At 39.3% G+C, this 23,479-nt stretch overlaps 1 protein-coding gene across 2 annotated transcripts; it reads left to right on the top strand.

Annotated features, from left to right (window-relative positions):
- Positions 1-695: 695 nt before the first annotated feature.
- Positions 696-23,479, top strand: cables1 (Cdk5 and Abl enzyme substrate 1). Of its 2 annotated transcripts, XM_014998297.2 has the most exons (10): positions 696-1,984; positions 11,819-11,890; positions 11,982-12,074; positions 14,091-14,168; positions 17,617-17,719; positions 18,698-18,854; positions 18,949-19,052; positions 20,339-20,445; positions 20,618-20,825; positions 21,938-23,479. In XM_014998297.2, exons 1-10 carry the CDS (start codon positions 1,410-1,412, stop codon positions 22,076-22,078), a joined length of 1,638 nt encoding a protein of 545 aa, XP_014853783.1. In that variant the 5' UTR covers positions 696-1,409; the 3' UTR covers positions 22,079-23,479. The 2 variants fall into 2 exon arrangements, with proteins under 2 accessions (XP_014853783.1, XP_014853784.1); XM_014998298.2 differs by lacking the exon at positions 14,091-14,168 and having other exon boundaries at positions 699-1,984.

Here is a 23,479-nt window from a genome sequence, read left to right as displayed (position 1 = left end):
GTCAACTCAATGGCTACAAATAGTGAACGTCCTGCAGCTGTAACATGAGCCCAAATTATTACCTGTTTGCTGCCATGTTTAATAGTTTACAAAGGTGTTTGTCCTGAATTGCTTTTTGGTTTTCACCAAATGTGTCACTGAACATGTGGTACATTTAGATCTAACTTTCTAAATAAACAAATATGCTACACTGCTCTTATTAGCAGGTTTCTAATTTTTGCACATGCTGATTTTTGGAATTATTCAGTCCTCAAACCTGCTTGCAGGGTTGTTGGTGCCAAACTCCAACATTCACCTCAAACATTAGTGCAACAAATCTAGGGCTATTGTTCTAAGGGTCTGATATGTGAAAAACCCTCAAATTAAATCCCATGCTTTTCCAAGACTGCATGAATCCTCAAATTAGGAAAATAAAACATATGGCAATAAAATATGGTAAAATTAGGAGGTTTGCCGTATTTTAAAAGCAATAACACAAGATTTTTCAGGGACTAACAAAGATTTTTCTAAGACATTAGACATAGACGTTTTTAGTTACTTTAAGATATCAGGTTACAGATCATTAGATTAGATTTTTAGTCAGACCTAAATTTTAAGATCAGATAAGCCAACAGACCTAAATAAAACTTATCTGTTCTGGCTTTTGATTTAGGCGCCCACACAAAAGATAAGTGGCCCTCTTCTGGTCACCCCAAACAAAACTTTCTGGAAGCGTCCTTGCTCATCCATTAACATTTTCTCTACACCTCTTTGCAAATAGTACCACTAGATGGCATATTGAAGCCAGTGAAAAAAAACTGCATACACAAAGCATGTCAAGCAGACAGATGGCGCAGTTGCTCCAGAGATGCTGACTCGCACAATTCAGAAAACGATCTATTTTCTAAAAACAAACTAAGTCAGGCCCCATTCTGCCAGCGCCCATTGATCACAGTGCAAACATCTGTACCTTGTGGGTATTAAGCAAGCAGAAGGTATATTTAATCAAGCCTGAGTGGAAAAAAAAAAAAAAGAAAGTTTGATCACCTTTGTGTTTAAGATTTACTGTTTAAACGAGTGGACTTAAATTGTTAATGAGGAAGGAAAATCTATCTATCTTATCCATGCTTGAAAATATCCTGATAAAGTTCATGTAATTTTGGTATGCTCTGTCAGAGAACAGAGAAGCTTCAGCAGTCAGGAAAAGGTAACAAAAAAAGAAAGAAAAAAAAACTGGACTTCCTCAAAGCTCATTGGTCCAGATTTTCCCTGTGCTGCCACAATACTGCACACACGTGACCTCCCTGTTTTCACCCAGTTAAACGCATGTACTTAAAAGACTGGCTCCTCCATTCACCCACACAAACACGATCAGAACAATATCCATGTCCACAAGGTAAGATCGACACTCTGATCGCTGGGAGCGGACCATGGCGGCTGCCACGAGCAGCAACACATCCACAGCCACGCTTCAGCAGATAAAGCACCCCAGCATTGAGCATACACGGAAACGCATAGACCCAAGGAGGAGGCAAGCAGCGCTGTCCTTTCTCAGCAACATTTCTTTAGACGGCCGACCCGTGCAAGACGATGCAGACGATCAGAACCAGGAGGATAACTCGCTGGAAGCACGGACTAGACAGAGCCTGGTTTCTCTGGAGCCCTTCGGGGCGCATGGCGCTGCTGGCACCGCCGAGGCTGCAGCTGCCTCTGCGGCTGCCGCTGCAGCGACCACGGCCACCCAGGCGCTCGCTTTAGCAACCCAGGCTCGGCTCGCCAGCTGGGGCAGCTGTGGGACGGGTTCCGCCGCTGCCCCGGCGGCTGCAGACACGGAGGGCGACGCTTTTATGCCCTCCACGTTCAACTCGCCTTTCTCCGCGGTCCCAGTGGCAACCAGAGGGAGGCTGCAGACGTACACTCAGGGAATCATTCCTGCCGCCTATTCCAGGCAGTTCTCCCCGAGCTTCAGCCTGGAGGGCGGACAGATAGAGCAGCAGAGGTCAAGGTAAATGTAAATAGTGGCTTTTCTGCACTGAGTGGTGTGTGGAGACATTCCTTGCAACACGCCTGCAAAATTTTGTTTGTTAGCTTAATACTTAATATTCTGCATTCTCACATCTCAACTGGTGTTTCTAACTTCTTAAGTGTCTTTGCATGAATGCATTGTCCCATTGCATGTTTTCCAAGAGTGGCTCAAGGTTGCATGGGTCCAAATTTAACATAGTGATCCAGTTGAAATCACCATCTACCATAGCATCACTGTTGCATGTTTTCGACATTACATTTCTCTCAGTTCAGTTCAGGTCACTCGTGCAAGTTTTTCTATAACACATTTTTCTTATTTTTTTTTTTTGTGTAAATTTCCTTCTTGCTGGACAACTGAAGTCATCTCATGTAATATTACAATTTACCATTCTATGGTGTGTTGCGAAATGCACTGCAATCTGTCTGATAATATTTCTCTGAAAAGTTTCTTGATCATTTTAAACGATGTTTCCAACCTGTAATCCTCACATGTGTTAAAAAAGGCACAAGCTTTCCCAAGGTTGCATGGGCCCATAGCAGAATTTTATTTTCAGGGGGTCCCAGTTAGACAGTCGCTCTGTCTGCCATGATGTCACCATCACGTCTGCCTGATAGTAAAAAACACAATTTGTTTGCAAAATTTTCAAAACTTTTATCAAAACAAATATTTTCATGTGTTAGAGCAAAAAAAACTAAACACACAGACACCGAACGTTTAAGTGACACAGTAGATATAAAAATGATGACAGTTCAATGAAGGACTGACTGCAGCTGCAGTCCAAGCCTCATGAATCTTCCCCAAACTGTTGAATGTGCTTTGCTTCACAATCACATCCAGGTTGTGATTATCCATGTTGCTTTTGAACTTTTTGTGCCACACTTTGTCCTTCCGTTTAACTTTCCATTTCTTGAATAAAGCACTCTGGGGACATTCAACTTCTTTAGCAATAACCTCTTGTGGTTTAATATTCAGGTGACGGGTGTTTGTGATTACTATCTGGACAGTTGTCACATCAGCTGTCATTTCTACGTCTACGTCAAAGCATACAATTTCTCTAATAATCTATTATTAATTAATCTTAAGTAATATTTTCATTATATACTAACTTCCATGCTCGTAAACAGACACGTTCTAATGAGGTATTGTTCATTCACAAACCTGATGTCTGCCTTCTTTGACAAACTGAAAACACAGAAAACTCATAACAAAGAGACATCAAGTACCTTTGGGGCTAAGATAAGTAGTGAAAAATAAATGTTTCATTTTATGGGTTTACATTTAAAGTTGGCTCTTTTGTAACCGAATCACAATATCTTCTGACGGATCATTTGAAACCGTAACAAACCAAAGGAATTTTCAGCGATTCTTGTTTCATTTCCTGCTTTTCCACATGAATGAACGACCGTTCTGACCCGTTTCCGTGAAGATTTGGTACAGTCACCCGCTTCGAAAAGTTGCACTCAGTTCCAGTCAACACACTACTTGGCTTGGACACAACAAAGCGCAGCAGGACAAGAGTTCAGCTGCACTCCATGCAGGTGCTGTCATGGCCATGACTCACCAAACTTCATTGGCTCCACGGGGAATCAGCTGGTTTCAGTTTTATTTTGTTCTCTTTTGCTTTCTGTGCATCTTTTTTTTTTTTTGTTTCCCCAGTGTGTACATCTTAGCACACACTTGCTTTTTGCTCTGTGTGACGTAAACATCCTGTAACTCTACACCCTTGTCCAACTCTACGTGTAGCAGGGGCTAACCGTTTCACGCGCCTCTCTTATTTGCCCCCTTTTGTCTACTTCATGTTTGTGTTGGAGCGGCGAGGACAGATTGAGGGAGGGTCTCGGCTGACCACAAAAGCAAGACAGATGTCAGTCCTCTAATGACTCTCAGCCTGCTTTCATCTCCTTTCTCCTCAGTTTTTTTCCATTCAGAGCCCCTCTGGTCAAACCCCCACCCCACCCATCTGGCTAGATCCTCTCCACCCTCTGGTGTCTCTGCCACACTTCTTCAGGAAGCTCTGGTTCATGGCGAAACACTCAGTAAACTGTTATTTCCCTTTCTTGGCTGAGTGGAAGTTACACAAACTATCAGGCTGTAGTCCGAGGTGAAAATATGCTTAAAACTCTAAATACCTAAACGTTCTGCAGTTGTTCTGACTCAGAAAATGCTGCTAATGAGGAAACAAAAGCTCATGAAATAAATCGCTGTCAAAAGATGACTTTGGATAAGAGCAGTTTTTCAGCTTGCAGTCTTTACATTTTCATCATTTTTGTGCAGAGAACAGTGGAGGATGGACGCTGCCAAAGTCTAGCGCTGCTTTTTTTTTTTTGCCATCATTTTTGCTTTTATGCATCTTTAGTGGTTTGAGCAAATGGTGAGGAGGTGAATCTTTCAGATCTTGATGTGGGCTGAGATTCTCACCAAAGTACCACACTGCATGAATCTATTTTTACAAATCAGTGCAAGAAGCTGGAATTAAAACCATTTATATTGTCTGGACACTATCTTCCTTCATGCATAATGAATATATGCAATCAAGTAAGATGAATGATATAGAAATAAATTCACACCATGTGAAATAATAATGTGAGAAGATGCAGGGAGAAAATTTAATTTGTGCACATTCTAAAAAAGCTTACAGTTAAGTTATTAACTTAACCCTAGTACAATAATAACTACACCCATCCATCCATTTTCTTTTCTCCCTTGTCCCTTAGTGGGGTCGGGAGGGGTGCTGGTGCCTATCTCCAACTAACGTTCTGGGAAAGAGGTGGGGTACACCCTGGACAGGTCGCCAGTCTGTCGCAAGGGAACACAGAGACAGACAGGACACACAACCATGCACACACACACCCCTAGGTGCAATTTGGAGAGGCCATTCATGTTTTTGGACTGTAGGAGGAAACCAGAGTACCCAGAGAAAACCCACGCATGCACAGGAAGAACATGCAAACTCCATGCAGAAAGACTGAGGCCGGGAATTGAACCCAGAACCTTCTTGCTGCAAGGCAACAGCTCTACCAACTGCACCACTGCCCTAATAACTACACAAATATCTTTAAATATTGGTCCTCTAAAACCTTTGCCCTATATCTTATAGATGTCCACCTGGTGCGTCATAGACAGGCTTCTGTTTTCACTGACAGCTAGTGTTGCAGAGTCAATGTAATCAGATGTCCAGTGATATAACTAAGACACACAGGACACGCATAATGTCATGGAAAAAAGGTGAATTCAATAAGGTTGTTGAACGTCTCCATCCATTCATCCTCCCATTCCCACTTGTCCTGGCAGGGGGGCTGCCTATCTTCTGACATACATCTGATCACCAGACAATTTACAGGGCAACAAAGCACACACACGCACACACATTAGCACATTGAGGAGCAGCATGTACATGAGTGTGATTGATGGCACTAAGACCTTCCTCCTGGCATGATTGGTTGTTTCTTACCTGGAGCGGTGCATTTCTGCATGCGGCTTTTTTTTTCACGGATCATTTGCCTCGTGGTGTACTATCACAAAGTAGTGACAGTTTTAACAAATATGTTAAAATATATTTTTCTAAACATTACATACTGCAGATTTAAGTAGTTTCAGAGTGTTATGAAATGATCAACAGTGGATTGTAAACCAGACTGTAGCTCTTATCTCCTTCAAAGAATACAGAATTTACGCTTATTGCAGTTGCATCTGTCTTTGAACTTTGAAGTGACCATATCATTTTTTCAAAGTGTAATCACCTTGACAAAATTGCCAGTAATATTTCCATAGATTGGTAAAAGACAACTAGTAAGCTTTTACGAGGACTACAGTATTCATGAATTTTAACTTTAAATGTCTATTGAAACAAAGATTAAGAAAACAAATTAAAACTAAATGCCTTACCAGAAATCTCAGGATTGATAGTTGTCCATGTAGCCTATAAAACATTTCCCAGTGTCCATTATGACCCCTAAACCTTGCAGAAGAATAACTTTTATTTAAGCTGAAACTACATTTATGCTTACTTTAAAAAAATAAAATAAAATAAAAAATTCAAGTAGAATTTTACGAGACAAGATATCCTTAACGGAGACCTGGATTTTGCCAACCCTACTACTCTCACCCCGCAACAACCTCAGTTGCTCCATTAATAAATTCAGTATGCAGTTGCTAAACTCTTGACCGTGTCCTGCTTTTGAAGGACATTCGCATAAAAGGAATTCTAATGCCAAGAAATGAGTAACCTGCTGTGGGAGTTCGACCGCGTTCTACGGGTGCGTGAACAGACGAGCGCTCTCCACACAGTGCCGGGTTTGTTTTTCCCTGGGCAGCTGGTGGAAACATGACGAGAGGTCCCTGGCTGGGAGAGGCAGGATGCCCATGCTTTCTGAGAAGCAGCCTGGCTCTGTATTTTCTGCTCTCCGCTTCCTCCCTCTGAGGAATTAGAGACACACTCTCCCTTCAGAGATTTTGGCCTCGAGTCCTGCTCCCATTCAGGAAGTCGCAGAGGCTCAGATGTGTCTCCAGAATAGATTCACCTAGAGGCCAGGGGCTTCTTCAAACCCTCAGAATCTAATGTGGAAATATGATGATTAACTTTATGTTCTTTACACTCTTCAGTATATATTCATCATAAATTGGTGAGCCGAGCTTTAAATATAGCACCCCATTCTTCCATCTGGTGCTGTATGCTGGAGGTGTAGAACAATTATCGCTATTTGTCTTTTACTCCTGCATCACAGTCAGACAAAAGCTTCTCGCATCCTGTTTTAATTTCATTCACACCAAACAGCAGCAATCCAGAAACTTGTACTTTCAGTGATTTAACAAGCTGGCTGGAAACGAGGGAGTATGAGCCAACATAATAGTCCGCTCATGTTTTGTGTGATTAGGTCACATACCTTTGGTTATGAGGTCGATTGTTGCGTGGTGAGGTCATGGTTGGCATAATCACAGAGTTATATAAGAAGGCTTTATTTTCCTTCAGAGTGTCTTGCAGTGTCTGGGCTGTGAAACATATGGTCAGAAAGTCCCCAAGGAGCTGAATATGAGACAGTGTAACAAGGTCCAGCATGTGTTTAACTATAAACTTTTTTTTTTTTTTTTGAATGTGTGAATTATTGTAGTTTTATTTTTGCTTTATCACTAACTCATTTCTCATAGTTTGTGCTTTTTAACCATTTAGCTTCTACAATATTCCTCTTATTAAATAAATATATGCTTTAACTTTATACGTTTTCTTTTACATTCTTAAAAAACTTTTTCTCATAAAAAAAATTTCAGATCATTCCGAGACACTGCTCACTTTGAAAGTTAACTACTTCTTCATAACTTTATGCGGAAGCACAATTTGTACTTTAAACGGATCAAAAACAATTACTAAGCGATTTAATTTTTTAACATATTTTGCTATTTTATAAAATCAGTTTCATTTTCCCATCACATGCGACTTTTTCCTGCCACTCTACTGTTTAGCTGAGTTCCAACATTCCACACATTTTGCAAGCAAGTTCTTATTGTCGCCAGACCATCAACAACACATCAATAATTTATTCAGCAAAATGTAGGAAAAATGTTCCCCTTTCACATGGTGTGAATTTGAAATAAAACTCTTAAGTGATTTGAACTACATGCCTCAGACCCAAGGAATCCCCTCCACTTCTCTACAGAACTTCATGTAAAAATTGGAGCCGGTTTTCTTTTTTTAGATGGATAATCGCTGATTTGTTATTTTCATAAACATCAATGCCTAAATGTCTTTTGTGGCTCCAACTGTGTCAAAATATTGGTCATATATGGTCCTACTCACAAAAGTATTATTTTTTTCAATTTTTCCCAGATATCAAGATTTTATTATTATTATTTTTTTAATTCCCATCAACATTTTAAAAATTTTACTTTGATGAAGGGTTTTTATTTAGTGGTTAAAATAATAATAATAATAAAAAAATCTGATAACATTATTTTCAAATGAAATTAATAAATGTCAGTCGACACATAATAGTCCTTTTTCAGTCCAAATGTTATGTTTGTTAATGTACATTGTCTATTTAAAAACACTAAAAGAGAATTTTAAAGGAAATACATTTTGCTTCCATTATTTTTAAATTATATTATTCATGTCATGCTTTTTTTTATTTGAGTACATCCATTTATCTCAAAGCAATCACACTTTCACTTCATTCGTTTTTTTTTTTTTTTTTTTTGTCTCCACTAACAGTTTCAGTTGTGGATGTTATAAGACGCTATAATGAACTTTCCTTATCGTCTTTTGTGCCCAATTATTTTTTTAAGTTGCCTCATGTATCCCATTTGTTCCGGTCCTTTCGAGGATCAGAGAGGCTCAACTCCCTTGGATTATTTTTTTTTTTTGTCCTCTCATCAGATAATCAAACCCCTCTTCCCCCTGGGCAGGGCCTTCTATGTGTGAATAAATCCAGACCTTAACATTTACTTTTACTCTGTTGCAAAATGGAAGACTGTGTCCTGTGGCAAGCTGCCAACAGGTCGTACGTGTGAAACCTTCTAATCTCCACTTCCAGCCCTCTGTTGTTTTATAACTCTACACTCACCTCCTGCTCACCACTGAGCAGGATTGGAAATCCCTCTTATGCACATTTTATTACAAGATAATTTCATTGCATTCACAGCAGAACTGATGTAACGCTGCATGAATTGAGGTCATGCATGGACAAAATTACCTTGGGCAACAATAACAGGGACTGTTTAAAAGAGACTGGAGGCTACAAGCCATTTTTGAAGCGCCGTACTCAAACCAGTTAATGTCTAACTGAAGGGCTAGACACTGATTGTTCTGACCCTTGCTCTTAGACCCTTGTGTTGAGAATGAATGAGTGGCCATGCTGTTGTTTTTTGTCTCCAGGACTTCTGCTGGCCAAGAAAACATCTTTTGCATCAAGAACACCAGCTGTTCATCCACAGTGGTTGGATCAGAGTTCAAATATGAAAGCTGGAGTTGCGACAAAGCAAACACGAAACATCACGGTCGGCTTGCTAGAGAATAGCTTTTCAAAGTTTTCTATTTACAGAGATTTGAATTGGAAGTGGACAAAATGTCTCACAGAAGAGACTATTTGTTGCAACCATTTCCTATCAAGATCGGTTTTTGTCACCTAAGATGAGGCATTTGCAGAGTCCCCAGTCTGATATTACTTTAAAATGAATACAATATATGCCATGTGTACATGCGGAAAGTCTGCATATTTAAAATTCAGCAAGATAACCATTTCAACTAAAGTAACTCCCACGCCAACTAGCTTTACAATTAAGTTTATCTATAAAACACTGAATTTCAAAGCAATTTACTGGAGGAACAGAGTGAATTCATTTCTGATTACACAAAAATATACAATAAATCAGATTTATATAACTACAGTGCAAACATACGAACAGATTAAATCGTATGTGGTGTTCCAATCTGATTTAATGTAGTATTAAAGTCTACTTCAGTTGGTCAAAAGTTACCCAGTAACAAAGCTGATAAATCATATTATAACCTGTAATCGATCTGCAAGGGTCTTTTTCAAATATTCAACATGATTGTTTAAAAACCAACCATTGTCATGTTAGCTTGACGGTAAACTTTTAAATGGGAAATTCACCTATCTCTCCTTATCTCTGTGATACTGAGAGCAACAAACCAGTTAGACAAACAGGAACAAAATTAGCTTTTTGTGCATGCAACAGATATTGCAAAATTTTCTTAGAAGAAACATTTGCTTAATCATACATTGATTAAGCAAACCCACATGTCCTTAATCCTGAGGCTGCAGGAATCCAGAGATAAAAGTTAAAATACCAAAGCAACAAACTGTGTAGCAATTGAGAAAATGTCACTGTTTAGTTATAAATGCATTGCAAAATACCAAGCTAAGGATCATTTAAAATGGCTCCAGTGGCTTTTTGGAAGATTAGGCAATTCCATAATTAAAGTGATTCAGTGAAAGAAAGCATGCCCCGTGAGGAAGGCTGCAGCCATGGATCATTACTTTGCCTGTCCGTGTCTGAGAGGAGGATGATTAAAGACTGGCCATAAATCACATGATCATTCTCCTTCAACCCTGGGTCAGAGGTCAGGCCAGGCCCTCTTCTATTATGACGCATAAGCAGAGTCCCAGTGGATGTCTCTTCAGTTCTGTTGTTCTCACCGAAGTCAGAAGAAAAATGTAGTATTTCAGTTCTTTAGATCATTAACGGGTTAACTTCTCACCATTTAAATTTTGGGGGGGTGGGGGGGGTTGTAAAACCTTTGAGTCCGACTAAATCGTTAGACAGCATTGTTTTTGTGACGCTAATCGTGCAATTATAACCTAATTTTGGAACTGCTTTGGGATACTTAGCTTTCACATGTGGGTTTTATTTTCTGAAATTGGCAGCTGATCACATACTGAAAGCGTTGCGGCAGCAGAATTTAGTCAAGCAGCTAAAGTGTGAAATAAAGGCCATCTGTGACCAAATGTGTTACACAAAAGGCTCGTGGAGCCAGCTCGTTATCCTCTTAGCAGCTCTGGTCCTGGGAAATACTATGTGCTCTTTATGAGACTGAGGAGATCACTGACCACAAAAGCACACAGTGCTGATGTAACAGATGGCAGACATGATAGTCTTAGTATTAATCAACAGTCATTATTTGTCTTTTAACTTTTTACGTGAGAGCGTTTAGTCACATTCTAAGCTATGACTTTTTAACAAAGATATCTGTCTACCAACATAGCAAACAATTAAAGGCAATTAGCCTGGTGTAGCTCTACCTGAAACTGACCATGAATTCAGGAATATTGGCTTTGTTTTGCTTTTAGTTTAATTTTCACAATATCTCTAAATGTAACTTTTATCAAAACATCCATTTTGCGGTCATTTTATATTTACGATCATTTGGTAATAATAGGCTTGTCGCTCTGTGATGCTGAAACTTGATCCTCAAATTCTGTCAACAAAAATGCTTCTGCTCACAAAGAGTGATGGAGAAAATGTGATGTTGTGGAAAACAAGAAGGAGGAAGAACATTTGATAGTCATAATTAATATTGCGTTGTGTTTTTAAAACAATCATTTCTTTTCTTTGTATCGTGGAGCTTTAGTTGAACACGAAGCCACCTTCACATGTCAATATGCATCTATTAGTGCCAAGTGTTATGTACAATCATGTTCAATATATTAGAAAATTAATTATTTCAGCGGGTCATTTCCTTTTGTTCTTTTGAAGAGTTGGCTTTAATCTTTCAATTCAGTTCTTTGGAGCATATTCTGATTTATTAAATGTATGTTTTGAAATTTCCCTATGTTTTGGTTTTTGTTGGAAAAATGAAAAGAAATGTAAAGACTCATATCTGAGTTTGAGATGCATGATTTATAATATGTAATTATTTGGTGAATGTTATGTTAACAACATAACTTTAATAAATAAACAGATATTTGAAGATTGTGACAGTTTTTCGTCTTTGGTTCCGGGGCAGAGATGGGTCCCAGATTGTGAGTTGAAAATCTAGCTACTGAAAAATAAAATTATTATTTCTAGCTCAACCAGGATTTCTTGAAAAGTTTGCTTCTGGCCAACAACTGATGTTTGGGAATGTTTTTTGTTTCTTAATGAGTTGGCTCCTTACTGCTTCTTTAGCTTCTAAAACATTTTATGGTGCATTCGACATTGTTTGGCCTTCAGTTAAGTTTCTTTGCCGTGTCAGTTGTGTCATATTTGTAGTCATTTTGCTGGAGCTATTCCACAAAATCTAATTTGTTCTGTGTTAATACGATGGGAGGGAATTTACTTCACATCCTCTTAAGTTTAAGGTATTTCTGCCTGTTTTCACAGGAGGAGACTCATCTCTCAGCGCTCTTCACTAGAAACTCTAGAAGACATTGAGGAAAATGCTCCATTACGCAGGTACAAGCAAAAGTCCCCCACATTAACTTGAGAAATGCCTTCCACTTTTTCCTTTTTCCTGTTCGACTGTTATGTTTGTTTTGTGCTTTAGATGCCGAACCCTTTCGGGTTCACCCCGACCAAAGAGCTTCAAGAAGATCCACTTCATAAAGAACATGCGGCAACACGATATGCACAATGGAAGGTATGAAGTCAAACAGAGGCGTCCTCCAGTCAATGCAGAGTTCTCACTTAATGATGGCAGGCTGCCTCAGTCTATGAAGTGCAGCTTGTTCTTTTTTTTTTTTTTTTTTTTTTTTTTTTTCTTGCATTACAGGCCCGGTCCATTCACAGCATGGTGCTCTGACTCTTAAACAAAACTGGAAATCCCATCCGGTTGTTCATTTATGTAATCCAATGAACTTTTTTTTTTTTTTTTTTTTTTAAATCTTGATCACTTTTGAGTGTTCTTTAAAACCACACAATATGTCTCACTACTGAATGCTGAATCACATATTAGTATCACAGTTCTCATAAGCATGTTTGCAGCACAGAAATCCTTCACGTCAAACAAATTCTGCTGATCTTCAAACGAGTACTGACTCGTACTATTTCAGAGACTTTCAGTATTTTATTGCTGGTCAGATAGTCTCAAGAAGATTTGAGATCTGGTTGAATGCTGGTCTTTCATCCAAATAGTTTATGTTCTTTTTTCTTTAGAGCATTGTTGAACATTTGGCTTATACGAAGGGAGCAATCTTGTCCACAGCTTGTTAGAAAAGACGGTGACTTTGATTGTATTTTTTAAGATGAACTCATTCTTGCCCAATTATGCTTAGTGTTAATTAATGTGCCAAAGAAGTTGGCAACTTGGTACTGGTGTTGTTTACGGACTGGATTTTATTTGATAGACTGACCTTATGTCTATGAGAAGAAATTCTTCAAGTAAGCTTTTCACATGTTTTTAAACATTTTGGTCAGCGTTTAATGGGAATAATAAGTCATTGGAAAAATGCATCATGTTTCTTTCTATTTACTGACTTGCCATATAAAGTCTTTAAGCAACAATTTTGCTTCTCTGAAGATGTTTTCTCTTTTTTTCATTTATTTTTGTTACAGTCCTCATGTATGACAATTTTCAGGGAAATGCTGTTTGTTTAAACCATTTATTACTTGCATACAATGTAGTTAAAAAGCATTTTCTCCCATTTACAGGTTTTTGTTTTTAATTTTTTTTTCTCACTTATAAGTTTCAGCTTTTAATATCTGAAGAAGATAACTTGAGTCCAATTCTGGTTGGCCTAATGTGGAAAACGAATTATCCCCAAACCTAATAACTGGTTGGCAGTGCTACCAATGTTTCTGTTTCACCAAAGGGCCAAAAGTTTATGTCATAAACTTTGAAAAATATTATTTATAAAGTGCACTTGAAGCAAGTCTTTTATCAGGGGGAACTGGCAGAACACTGCAGACCAAACACCAGTGACGGGTACAAAAAGATGAATTTACTGAGTGACTCTCTGTGCAGGTCGTTTAGAAATGTCCCGATCTGAACACCGTTTCACTTCTAGGGATTGGATTGAGACGCACAGGAACCAATAGGCATCAAATTCTTCATCGCAACGCTTAAAGATACCCATTGTATAGAGTATATTTTGGAAGAGATTCCAGAATATGGCACATCATGCTGTTAAAAGCCCAGTGTTGGGGTAGGAATAGTGTTATTTTTTCCAAAATAGCATCATCTTTGTTTTTGAGTCTCTAGCATTTTCAGGGATAGCCATAAAACATCTAAGTTAAAATGTCTTTGACATTTTCTGTATTGCATACACTCAGCAGTAGCTAACTTTTTCATTGTATGTACCGTTTGTTCTTGAATTATGTTTCAAGCAACTTAATGACAGCATTTCTCTGACTATGTCAGGTATGGGGACTTGTTTTCAACAAACCATTTTTTTTGCATCTGGCTTATTGGGTCTGAAGATTTGTTGATTACTGTAAAACAGTAAAGTATTAAGTATTATTTCTCATTAGAAGTGAAATATTGAGAACTAGTAGTGATGCAAAGCTTTTGCACACGTCACATACCAAAGTTTCACAACGAAGGTTTCCAATCTTCTCTTTACTCTGAAGTTTTACCTGCCATCTCTCTCCAACTTCAACCTGTGGATCTTCACCAGATAGATGCTCATTAGCTTGTTCACCATTTTCTTTTTCATAGGATAGTCCTTATCAGTGGCAGAAGATCCTTCTATAGTGTATTTTCTGTCCTGCCCTATCAAGATTGTAGCCAAGCAGGGTATGTATCAGACGGCATGCCGTACTTTTTATGACTCCGCCCACCCTGTGCTCCCTCTTTCCTTTTTTTCCCCCATACTTCTCCTTTGTCGACACGCTCTCCCTTCAAAGCTTGATTTTGGCCAATGCATTTTTTTTTATCATGATGGTGTCATAAATAAAAAGTGGGCTGAAAAATGGCTTTAAGGGCTTAATTGTGTGCATACATGTGTAAGTATTAATAGACTCAATAGCTTTTCTGCTTGTTGCCTCTGTTGCTTTTTGTCATAATTGCTCTGGTGGCTTGTGGGCACTCATCCTTCCTCCCCCCCACACATTATTTTTGTCCATAGCTGGCTTTGCTGTCCATCCTGTTTACCATTCCTGTGGTAATAGCTCCTCTTAGATGTAGTCCTTTTAAGCCTGAAACAATAATACTGCATTATTAGTTGGCTTAATTTTAAGCCATGCTTTTTTTTTTGTTTGTTTCTTCTCTACCAATTTTGAGATCTCCGCTGTATAGAAGAGCTGATTTCTAGCTAACACATTTCTGTTTTTAGAATTCAATATAAAGGGGTTCTACCTGGTTTGCATAGAGATCGGTTGTATTGCAAAACTGGTTCTGACCCCTATCTGGTGACACGGTTTAGAGGAAGCGGAAAGGGAAACAGGGCAGGTAAACAACCGAGAATACAATGCACCGAAAGAAAAGCTCCATGCTGAGGTTTAGCGCAGAGCACAACAGGCTCAGAGTATTTGTGGAATGTCCTAAACCAGCCAGTCAGTGGCAGGGTCAAAGGTTAATAAGCCCCCTGTGCTCTGTCAGTGTGCACATTTGGCTGCGTTTTGAGGCACACTGGCAGTTTTCAGTTAGACGTCTGCTGCTTGTTTTGTGCTGAACAGAACTGCATCAGACAACTCGGTTGAAAATGTTGATTGAGATTTAACACCAACCCATCTTCTCTGAATATTTGCTTTCATGTTGCGGTAAAAATGAACTCCAAAAAGAGCTCTACTGAAGATCAGCATGTCCTCCTCACATTTTGTAATTAAGTTCTTACCATAAATTTGATTATTTCATTCACCCTTTCCGTTTGAGCTTGCATCTATGTATCATAGAAAAGCCGTATTGAAATCAATGATTTGTGCGCTAAGTTTAGCGGCTGGAAAAGTCTGCTGTACTGACATCATTTCTGCTAGCTTAGAAAAAATATTTATGCTAACTGGGCTTGTATCTTCCTCCCTGCCTGAGTAAAAAAAATATTTTAGCTATTAAACAGTTGAAATTATTGCCTCTTAAAAGCATGTCTTTAAATATAGTTACGTAGGCTTTTGCAGGTAAACTTCATCATCAGGGTTCTAAAGTTCTGGTTACAAAAATCTACTGCTCTTCTGGTCAAAAGACAGACAGTGCTGGAAGAACAAGAGCTGTCTCTGGCTGTATGTGCATGGCAACATGAACTGCCCCCGCCCCCCCCCCAATACTTTGCTGCACACTGTTGGTCAGCTGGCTGAAAAAGAGCTTCTAAGCTTTTCCTTCTCTTACAGCAACAAAACTATTTCAAAATCAACTGTTTACATGAACAGTCAATTAAATTATAGCTAAAATTACAGCCGTAAGACTACTTTGCTATATAATTTTAGCATTGCCTTTCTGCTAGTATATAATATATTACGTTTTGATCTTAATTTTTTATGTTAATGCTATGAAAGGTAGTTTTTTTTTAAGTTTTCTTTCTATCTAACGAAGTCCAGACCATTTCACCAAGTCAGTGACTTGGCCACAACCCCATACTGGCAGAATTTACAAGCCCCTGCTTAGATGAGATAGGTTGCTTGTAACGGTCTGCATTTGGGGAAAATGATGGCAGAACAACATACAAAACTGAACTGAACTGAACTCCTTAGATCAAGAGTCTGTCTGTTCTTATAAGAAAATGACGAATAAATAAAGATCAAGTTTTAAGTTGAGCTGAGGGGAATCGAATATTTATGTTTAATGGGATTATGAAACCACATATTCTTAATCATGTTTTCATGCTCTGGGTCGTTGGGCTATGATGTTGGTTGTGGGCTGTGGTGGAAATGTAATCCTATGTAAAAGCCTTAAACTTGTACAGATGTTGGCAATAAACGCTCTTACAGGTGAAGTTGAAGAAGCTCAAATCTCCTGTAATTGGGGGGGTTGTGACTACTCTATATGTTAGAGTTTCTTTAGATTGTAAAGTGTTTATTGAGATATCTAATAGCTTGAGATTTTTATTACCTTTCTTGTGATTTTGCAACATGATAAGAACTGAAACACCAACAAACAGATTACATAAAGCCTGAGATCCGTGCATGTTGCTGAATAACTTTTTCTTCTCATTAATTCATTGTTCGTTCTCAGATTAACAAAGGAGAAACTTTTTTCTGTTTTCCGTCTTTATCCTTGTTCTTGCTTGTATCCATTCATCTTTTTCCACATTCTTTTTTTTATTATTTGGTTAAAGCTGCCATGCTGCACTGGGATCTCCTTTCCTGCGACGTGTCAACATTGTGCCTTGCCCTGCTTGTCTGCCTGATAACACAGTTTTTATTGCGACTGATTAGATGCCGTGTGTCGCCAAAACACAGGATTTATGTGTGTGCATATGGATACAGAGTTAAACAGAAAGCGAGACTGAACCAGGGACGATAAGGGGTCAGAAGACAAACAGGACGGTGTTAGCACGTCTCTTTGGCTGTCGAAGTGCATTTGTGCTTAACATTAGCGAAAAATTATTTTGGCCGTAGGCATGGGCTGTTTGTTTGCTTTGGATACCAAAAGTAAGAGTGATTCATTGCCTAGTTAAGAAGCTATTTATTATTAGTTTGTAATCGAACAACTTACTTGGAAATAATAAAAAATATACTTATTGAAAAAACTGCAGTTGCTTTTCTATAAATAGTTAATTATTTTAAGCCCAGCAAAAAAAAAAAAAATCTGTTCCATCGGCGTGTGGCCGTAAAACAAGTATTTACAAACATCGGTATGGGTATTGTGTGTTGTGCGCAATCTTTTCACAGAAATATTTAGCTTATTCAGCATGTGTACAGTCTCAACCTGCCCACACGTTGCCCCACTGACACACATTTGGCTCTGCAGCCATCTGTTTTAGGACACACTCCCGCATCAGTATGGCGTCTCAGGCTTGGGAGAGGCAGCAGCTGACAGAGTTTGGCTCAGTTTTCTCCTCCATCCTGCCTCCCCAGGGCACAATTTATTTAAGAGTGCTCAGAGAAGCTCCTGAAAACACGAGCCGTTAACAGAAACTAGGCCGGCCGATGAGCGCAGATCGATACCGGGTCTGTATGTGTAAAGCAGAACTTGAGTGTGTAAGGAAGATGAGACGGAGCAGGGCTAAAACGGGAGGGAGGGAGCGTGGGGGTTGAACGAAGCTGCAGCACAATTTGTTTGGTTTGAGTTCTAAAACTCTTGTCCTCACTAGGGACATAAGGGCGGAAGGGCGTCAGCGTCACCCGTCAGGAGGCGTAAGTGCCAAGGAAATGGTGATTGGACTGGAGGGAGTGGAGTTGGGAGCAGATGGAAAGGTGAGAAACCAGCAAAGATCTGCGAAGATCAAACTTGTCTTCTTAACTTGGATTAGAAGGTATCCAATATTTTGAAGTATGTGCAAAAGCTTTCATACACCCTACATGTTGTTGTTTTTTTTTTGGTTTTTTTTCATTTTGTCACCTTACAACCATAAACCTTAATAATTTTAGTGAGATCCTGGGTTATAGACCAACACAAAGTATTTTTTCTTGTTTTTTAAGAAATGTTCACTGTAGCTTGCATCTGTATTCAGCCTAATAAAATCTACCTGACACAAACATGACCTTCAAGACAAAGCCGCTGTTGAAGGATGGACTTATGGGCAGCAACTGTTTGTAGTCTGGCAATTAAAAAAAATAAAAAGTTATCTCAGTTTGTGGTTGTAAATGAACAAAGTGTAAAAAAGTTTAGATGGTATGGATGCACTTGAGGGATGTTTCATGTAGATATTTTAAATAAATGACCTAGCTACCCGGACATACTGATGTAAAGCCGGGTGTAAATGGGATGAATGCATTTCAGGACAAACTGTAAATAAACCTTTTTGATACTGTATTATGTTGCATCATATGCGTATGAATGTACATAATATCAAATGTATGGACTGTATATCAAAAAGCGATGTTGTGCAAAATATCGCTTAAATAATTTTGAATATCATTTAAGCGATATGCACATTCAAAAATCCCCTGGATCAGATCATAAATATCTACTGTACAAATCATAAAATAAGATTTTAACATGCGTGACATTTCAAGCACACTACTGTTAGTCTGAAGACGTTTTGTGGGACCAAAACATCATGGGAGCTTGATCTGGTGTGCCTATCTATTCAATGCTGTTTTTTTTTTCTCTACAGCATTGAAAACAAATTTCTCTGGTATATAAATAGGCTGGGATGTCTGGAGTTTAGCATTCCACCTCAGAAACCTTTTGGTACTTTCTTACTCAGAAAAACACTCTTTTGTTTGCAGACCGTTTCGTACACCCAGTTCCTGTATCCCACCAACGTTCTGGGCGGTCGAAGGAACACCATTGACTCCACCTCGTCCTTCTCTCAGTCTCGGAACGCGAGCCACCGCAGCCTCAGCCTGGGCAGAGCCAACAGCAACCAGAGCAGCTTAGACACAGGCGAGTGAACTTAGGCACTTTTTAAAGGAAGCCGTTCACACGCAAACTCCGGCTTTAAGCTCACGTGGTTTTTGTTTGTTGGTCCTCGCTGCAGGGAACGACTTCGGAGACTTTCGCGAGTATGACCCCAACCTGCTGGATGACCCTCAGTGGCCCTGTGGAAAGCACAAGAGAGTGCTCATCTTTCCCTCTTACATGGTGAGACGATGCTACGTCACTACAAGCAGCAGCAGCAGCAACAACAACAGCCTCCGAGCGGGTTGGGAAGGCTGTTTTCATTCAAAACAAATAGGAAGAGGCTCGTCTCCGCTTCGACACGTAGCCTCAGTATTCCACTGCGGTTATTTTTTGACCTTTTGTGCTCAGCATCCCCCGTCTTCACCAGGAACAATAACACCGGAAAGATTTGTCTGCAGTTTATTCCTAAAAAAACAACTTAAAGTATCAGCTTTTTTTCTTTTTTTTTTTTTAATATTTTCAGACAATTTCTAATCATCAAGGTCAGTGATTCTGTTTCCCACCCAATGGAATGCAGTAAATAGAACAATTTATCTCTGCTATCGTTTAGCGGCTTTAAGAACCAGATCATCTCCGGTTTTTTTTTCCTCATAAAAGAGCGGATGTTTTATTGTGGAAAAGGGATTACAGGACTAAACTCCCTCCGCATATTTTCCTGCTTTGCATTATTTTTTCTCTGACTTGCTGAACGAACAACAAGGACTGATATAATTATAACGTTAGTCAAGGCCACTTTCTCTTCCTTCGATAGCAAAAGCCAGCGTCCAGCAACAATGGCTATTGTGTTTACTACTGGAATGGAACAAGAGCGTTCTCTGTTTCAAGAGCATGGGGTGCTTGGTAGACAGTGGAAAGCATGGTTTGGAGATTGGAGGAGGACTGAATTATGTGTGAAGTAAATGGTTGCTGAAGAATTTCTATTGGTTTTTCAATATTAGGCTAAAGATTCTCACACAAGTTATAGGAACCCAAAATCCTTATTTGTAAAAAAAAAAATATTAAAAAAATGCATATTTACCTTTAACTATACAATTCTGCATTTAATTGTGTTTGTCTACAACAAAAATTCCCAATATCTTAAGTTTGTGACTCTAATGTGACAAAAAGTAAAAAAAAAAAATTAAAAAAAAAGGGTGGAGATATTGATACTTTTGCACAGCAGTGTTCATTATATCAAACATTCAGCAGCTGATGTGGCCTGTTGTTTCATTGACAAGATTTAAGAAAATCCTGGAAATAAAACAAGGTTCTTATCAACAAACAGAAACAGTCAAATGTTCATTGGTTCTCTCACATTACTAAAACATCAGTGTCCCAGATCGACCTTTAAGTGTTCTGGATAAAGCCAGCATCCACAGAGATTCTTCATCGGTGCTTGAAATCCAACACTCACACGTGAGCATGTTGAGTTATCCACAAAGATCGCTGGGTGACACCGTCTCCGTTTCTTTTCTTTGGCCTTCCAGACCACGGTCATCGAATACGTCAAGCCCTTTGACCTGAAGAAGGACATGAACGAGACCTTCAAGGAGAAATTCCCCCACATTCGTCTCACTCTAAGCAAGATACGGAGGTAAAACAACCAGAATGTCAAGAATTTAAGTTTTTTTTTTTTTTTTTTCTTTCAGTTTGCATTTGAAGTTAAATTAGCATGATGAGCGTCGGATGTGTTACTTCTAGTTTATCTTAGTCAGTATTGGCTTTTCTTATACCCTTCTCTCCGTCAAACTTAAACTTTTTCACAGCTTGAAAAGAGAGATAAAAAAACTGGCCCAGGATGAATGCGGGTACGAGGAGCCGACTGTGGCCATGGCTTTCGTCTACTTCGAAAAACTCGTTCTTCAAGGCAAGCTGAACAAACAAAACCGCAAACTCTGCGCTGGAGCCTGCGTCCTCCTGGCAGCCAAGATCGGCGGTGATCTTAAGAAGCACGAGGTCAAGCTTCTTATCGACGTAGGTGTTCTCGTCCATACGACCAGAAAACAAATGTTTGCAGTTGCAATCATAAAGTCCACTGAGGTGGCTGCTTAGTGCATTCAGTTGCATCACCAGCTGCAGGCTAGTTAATGGGAGAAAGCAAGCTAAAGCAGGAGCTAACATGTACGGGCAGATGCAGCTGAGGGTAGAGCACAAATTGCTCACTTTGATTTATTTGGTGAAATAAGTCTAAAGGGGGTAATAAGTGTAAGAATTTTTTTTATAGAGCTCAAGCAGAAAAGGAATGGAAACATCTGGTTTTATAAATTTTAAGGAAAAATACTGACGGATGTATGTCAGCCAAGGTGTTTCTGAACCTTCTCCAGCTTAGCAGAAGTGACTAGTTTGCTGCAAGACGTGCATTTGCGATTTCAATCTAGCTAAGTAGTGCACAAACAGGGAGAATTAAAAGTAGAGGTTTTAAGGATGAGTTTCCCATGTGGACATTTTTTAATATGAAAGTCCCCGTTGATCTTTATCACATTTAGCCATTTTATGAACTGGAGGACGGGTGGCGAACTTCAGTCATCGAGGGCAGGTGTCCTAGAACTGAATCCGATAATTAGGTCAACAGCAGGACTCTGAGCAAACTTGGTGGATTCAGCCACACTTTAAAGTTGCAGGACCAAACCGCTGGGGGTTTTGATTAGAAACCAAAGCTACACGCCATCACAAAGTAGTACATAATTGTGGAGTTGAATGAATTCATGGCTTTCAAAATTCTTACAAATAACATCTTTACAATACATTTGATTTTTTTTTCCTGCTAGTTAACTGAAAAGAAAACTGGATAGACTATTAATAGAATGTGTTATACATATCCAGGGTCTGAACTTTCAATGCTGTTGCATTTTTGATTCAAAATGGTTATTAACAGCTTTCTGGAATTAAAATACAAGATTTAGTCTAAGACAGTAGACGGGTCCATAATAAAATTGAAACGAGCACAGCCGCAAACCTCCCACCTAAACCGACAGACAGGCAAAGACAACAATAATGAGAGAATCTGCCATAAAGGCCGTGGTGACGCTGGAGGAGCTACAGAGATCCACAACTTGAGTGTCCTCTCGTGTCAATTCTCTCTGCAGAAACTGGAGGAGCGATTCCGGGTGAACCGCAGAGAGCTGATAGCGTTCGAGTTTCCCGTCTTGGTAGCACTGGAGTTCAACCTGCACCTGCCTGAACACGAGATCATGCCTCACTACAGACGCCTGCTGCAGACCTCTTAGCATTGGTAAACCATCAGGAGGACAGCAGCTGGGTTCTCCTGATCCGCCCGCCCCCCAACCCTCTAGGATTCATCCTTCTCCTCCTTGTGACCACTACAGATGAAACCCTTCTATTCTCTCATTTCACTATGATTCGCCAAAAAGACTCATTTTTATTTTTTGATACTTACTATCACTACATGAACTTCTTACCGGTTTGTATCTCATCTGCTTTACTTCAAATACATTTTCTCTTGTTGATTAGGAGAACATTTATTTTTTATTTCTTTATATTGTTTTGCTTCTTCATAAATCTTGTCTTACCTCTTCAGCTGCATTAAAATATCAAACAAAAGCCTTTTTTTTTTTTAAAGCTGCTGTTTGTAGCAGGACTGTTATTCCTCGGGAGTGACTCATCTTTTTGCAAGTGTTTGTAATGAAAGTGCACTTTTTGGCATACCACGAGATTTTCTTACCCATCTCGGGAACTAACCCAGAAGAACAATAAGCTAAACGTGTGTAATTTAATTGGACCTTTGATCCTGTCAGAACACTTTCTAGCCAGAGAAACCTGCATGGACATTTCTTAGTATTTGTACACGGGCAAAGAAGATGCGGCCTCCTTTCCGTTCGGATCGTTTTCTACCACTTAAATGTTTGCTACAGACTCCCTGAGGCCAGACACGCTTTTATCAGTGTCAGATTTCCTGTGCTCTATGTTAGAGTGTATTGCTGGCACGTTTACGGTGCTTTTGTTGCGGGAGCTGTTAACGCGTGATAAAAATGCCATTAACCAGCAGACGGGACTGGCAGTGGTGCGCTCGGACGTCGAGGGTGGGGGGGAAGCGTTACGATGCAAATACATGTTCTCTGCTGAAGTGTCCTTGAACAAGACACCGGGGTTCCTACAGGCATAAAGAGCCATTTGTTTTTAGCCCGCTGATGACCTCTGTGAGGAATCCGTTTAAAACGAGGGAGAGCGGAAAAGTCGGATCAAACATTTGCTTTAACTTAAATGTGTTGCTTTAAAACGTGCAATTAATTTTTTTTTTTTTTTTAAATCAACTTCAGCTGTGTAACAGTTACTTTTACTGGTCTGTTTTTAATAAGTCTTTAAAATGTCTCGCGCACTACCAGAGAGGTCACTGCATTAGAAGTGTAAACTAAAATCTGCTATTTGGTGCTGCTATACAGATAAATGGTGTTTTAAGGTGTAGTGATCATAAAAGCGATTTTCATCAGAGAAAGATTGATTGTGTTGTTTTTAAGGTAAAATAAAAATGCTTCTTTCTGTCTGCAAGCCCAAAGATATTGTTGTATGATGCACTCAGAGTACTCTGTGAGTAAGGGCTCATGGGTGTCATGCTTAGCCTGTTTGTTTGTAAATAAAAAAAAAATAATTCTTTGCTTGTTCAATCCAAA

Source organism: Poecilia mexicana, unplaced genomic scaffold (genome assembly GCF_051168715.1).
Source record: "Poecilia mexicana isolate PSO_F unplaced genomic scaffold, ASM5116871v1 scaffold_17, whole genome shotgun sequence".
NCBI lineage: Eukaryota > Metazoa > Chordata > Actinopteri > Cyprinodontiformes > Poeciliidae > Poecilia > Poecilia mexicana.
The sequence above is the reverse complement of the archived record's forward strand: the minus strand, read 5'-3'. Positions and strand labels throughout refer to the sequence as shown.

What these genes read in the sequence shown, in the direction of transcription:
- cables1 (XM_014998297.2), top strand. Translation starts at nt 1,410, where the DNA reads ATGGCGGCTGCCACGAGCAGCAACACATCCACAGCCACGCTTCAGCAG. An exon ending in TCATCTTTCCCTCTTACATG is followed by an intron (nt 19,053 to 20,338) that starts GTGAGACGATGC and finishes TTGGCCTTCCAG; the next exon opens with ACCACGGTCATCGAATACGT. An exon ending in ACTCTAAGCAAGATACGGAG is followed by an intron (nt 20,446 to 20,617) that starts GTAAAACAACCA and finishes ACTTTTTCACAG; the next exon opens with CTTGAAAAGAGAGATAAAAA.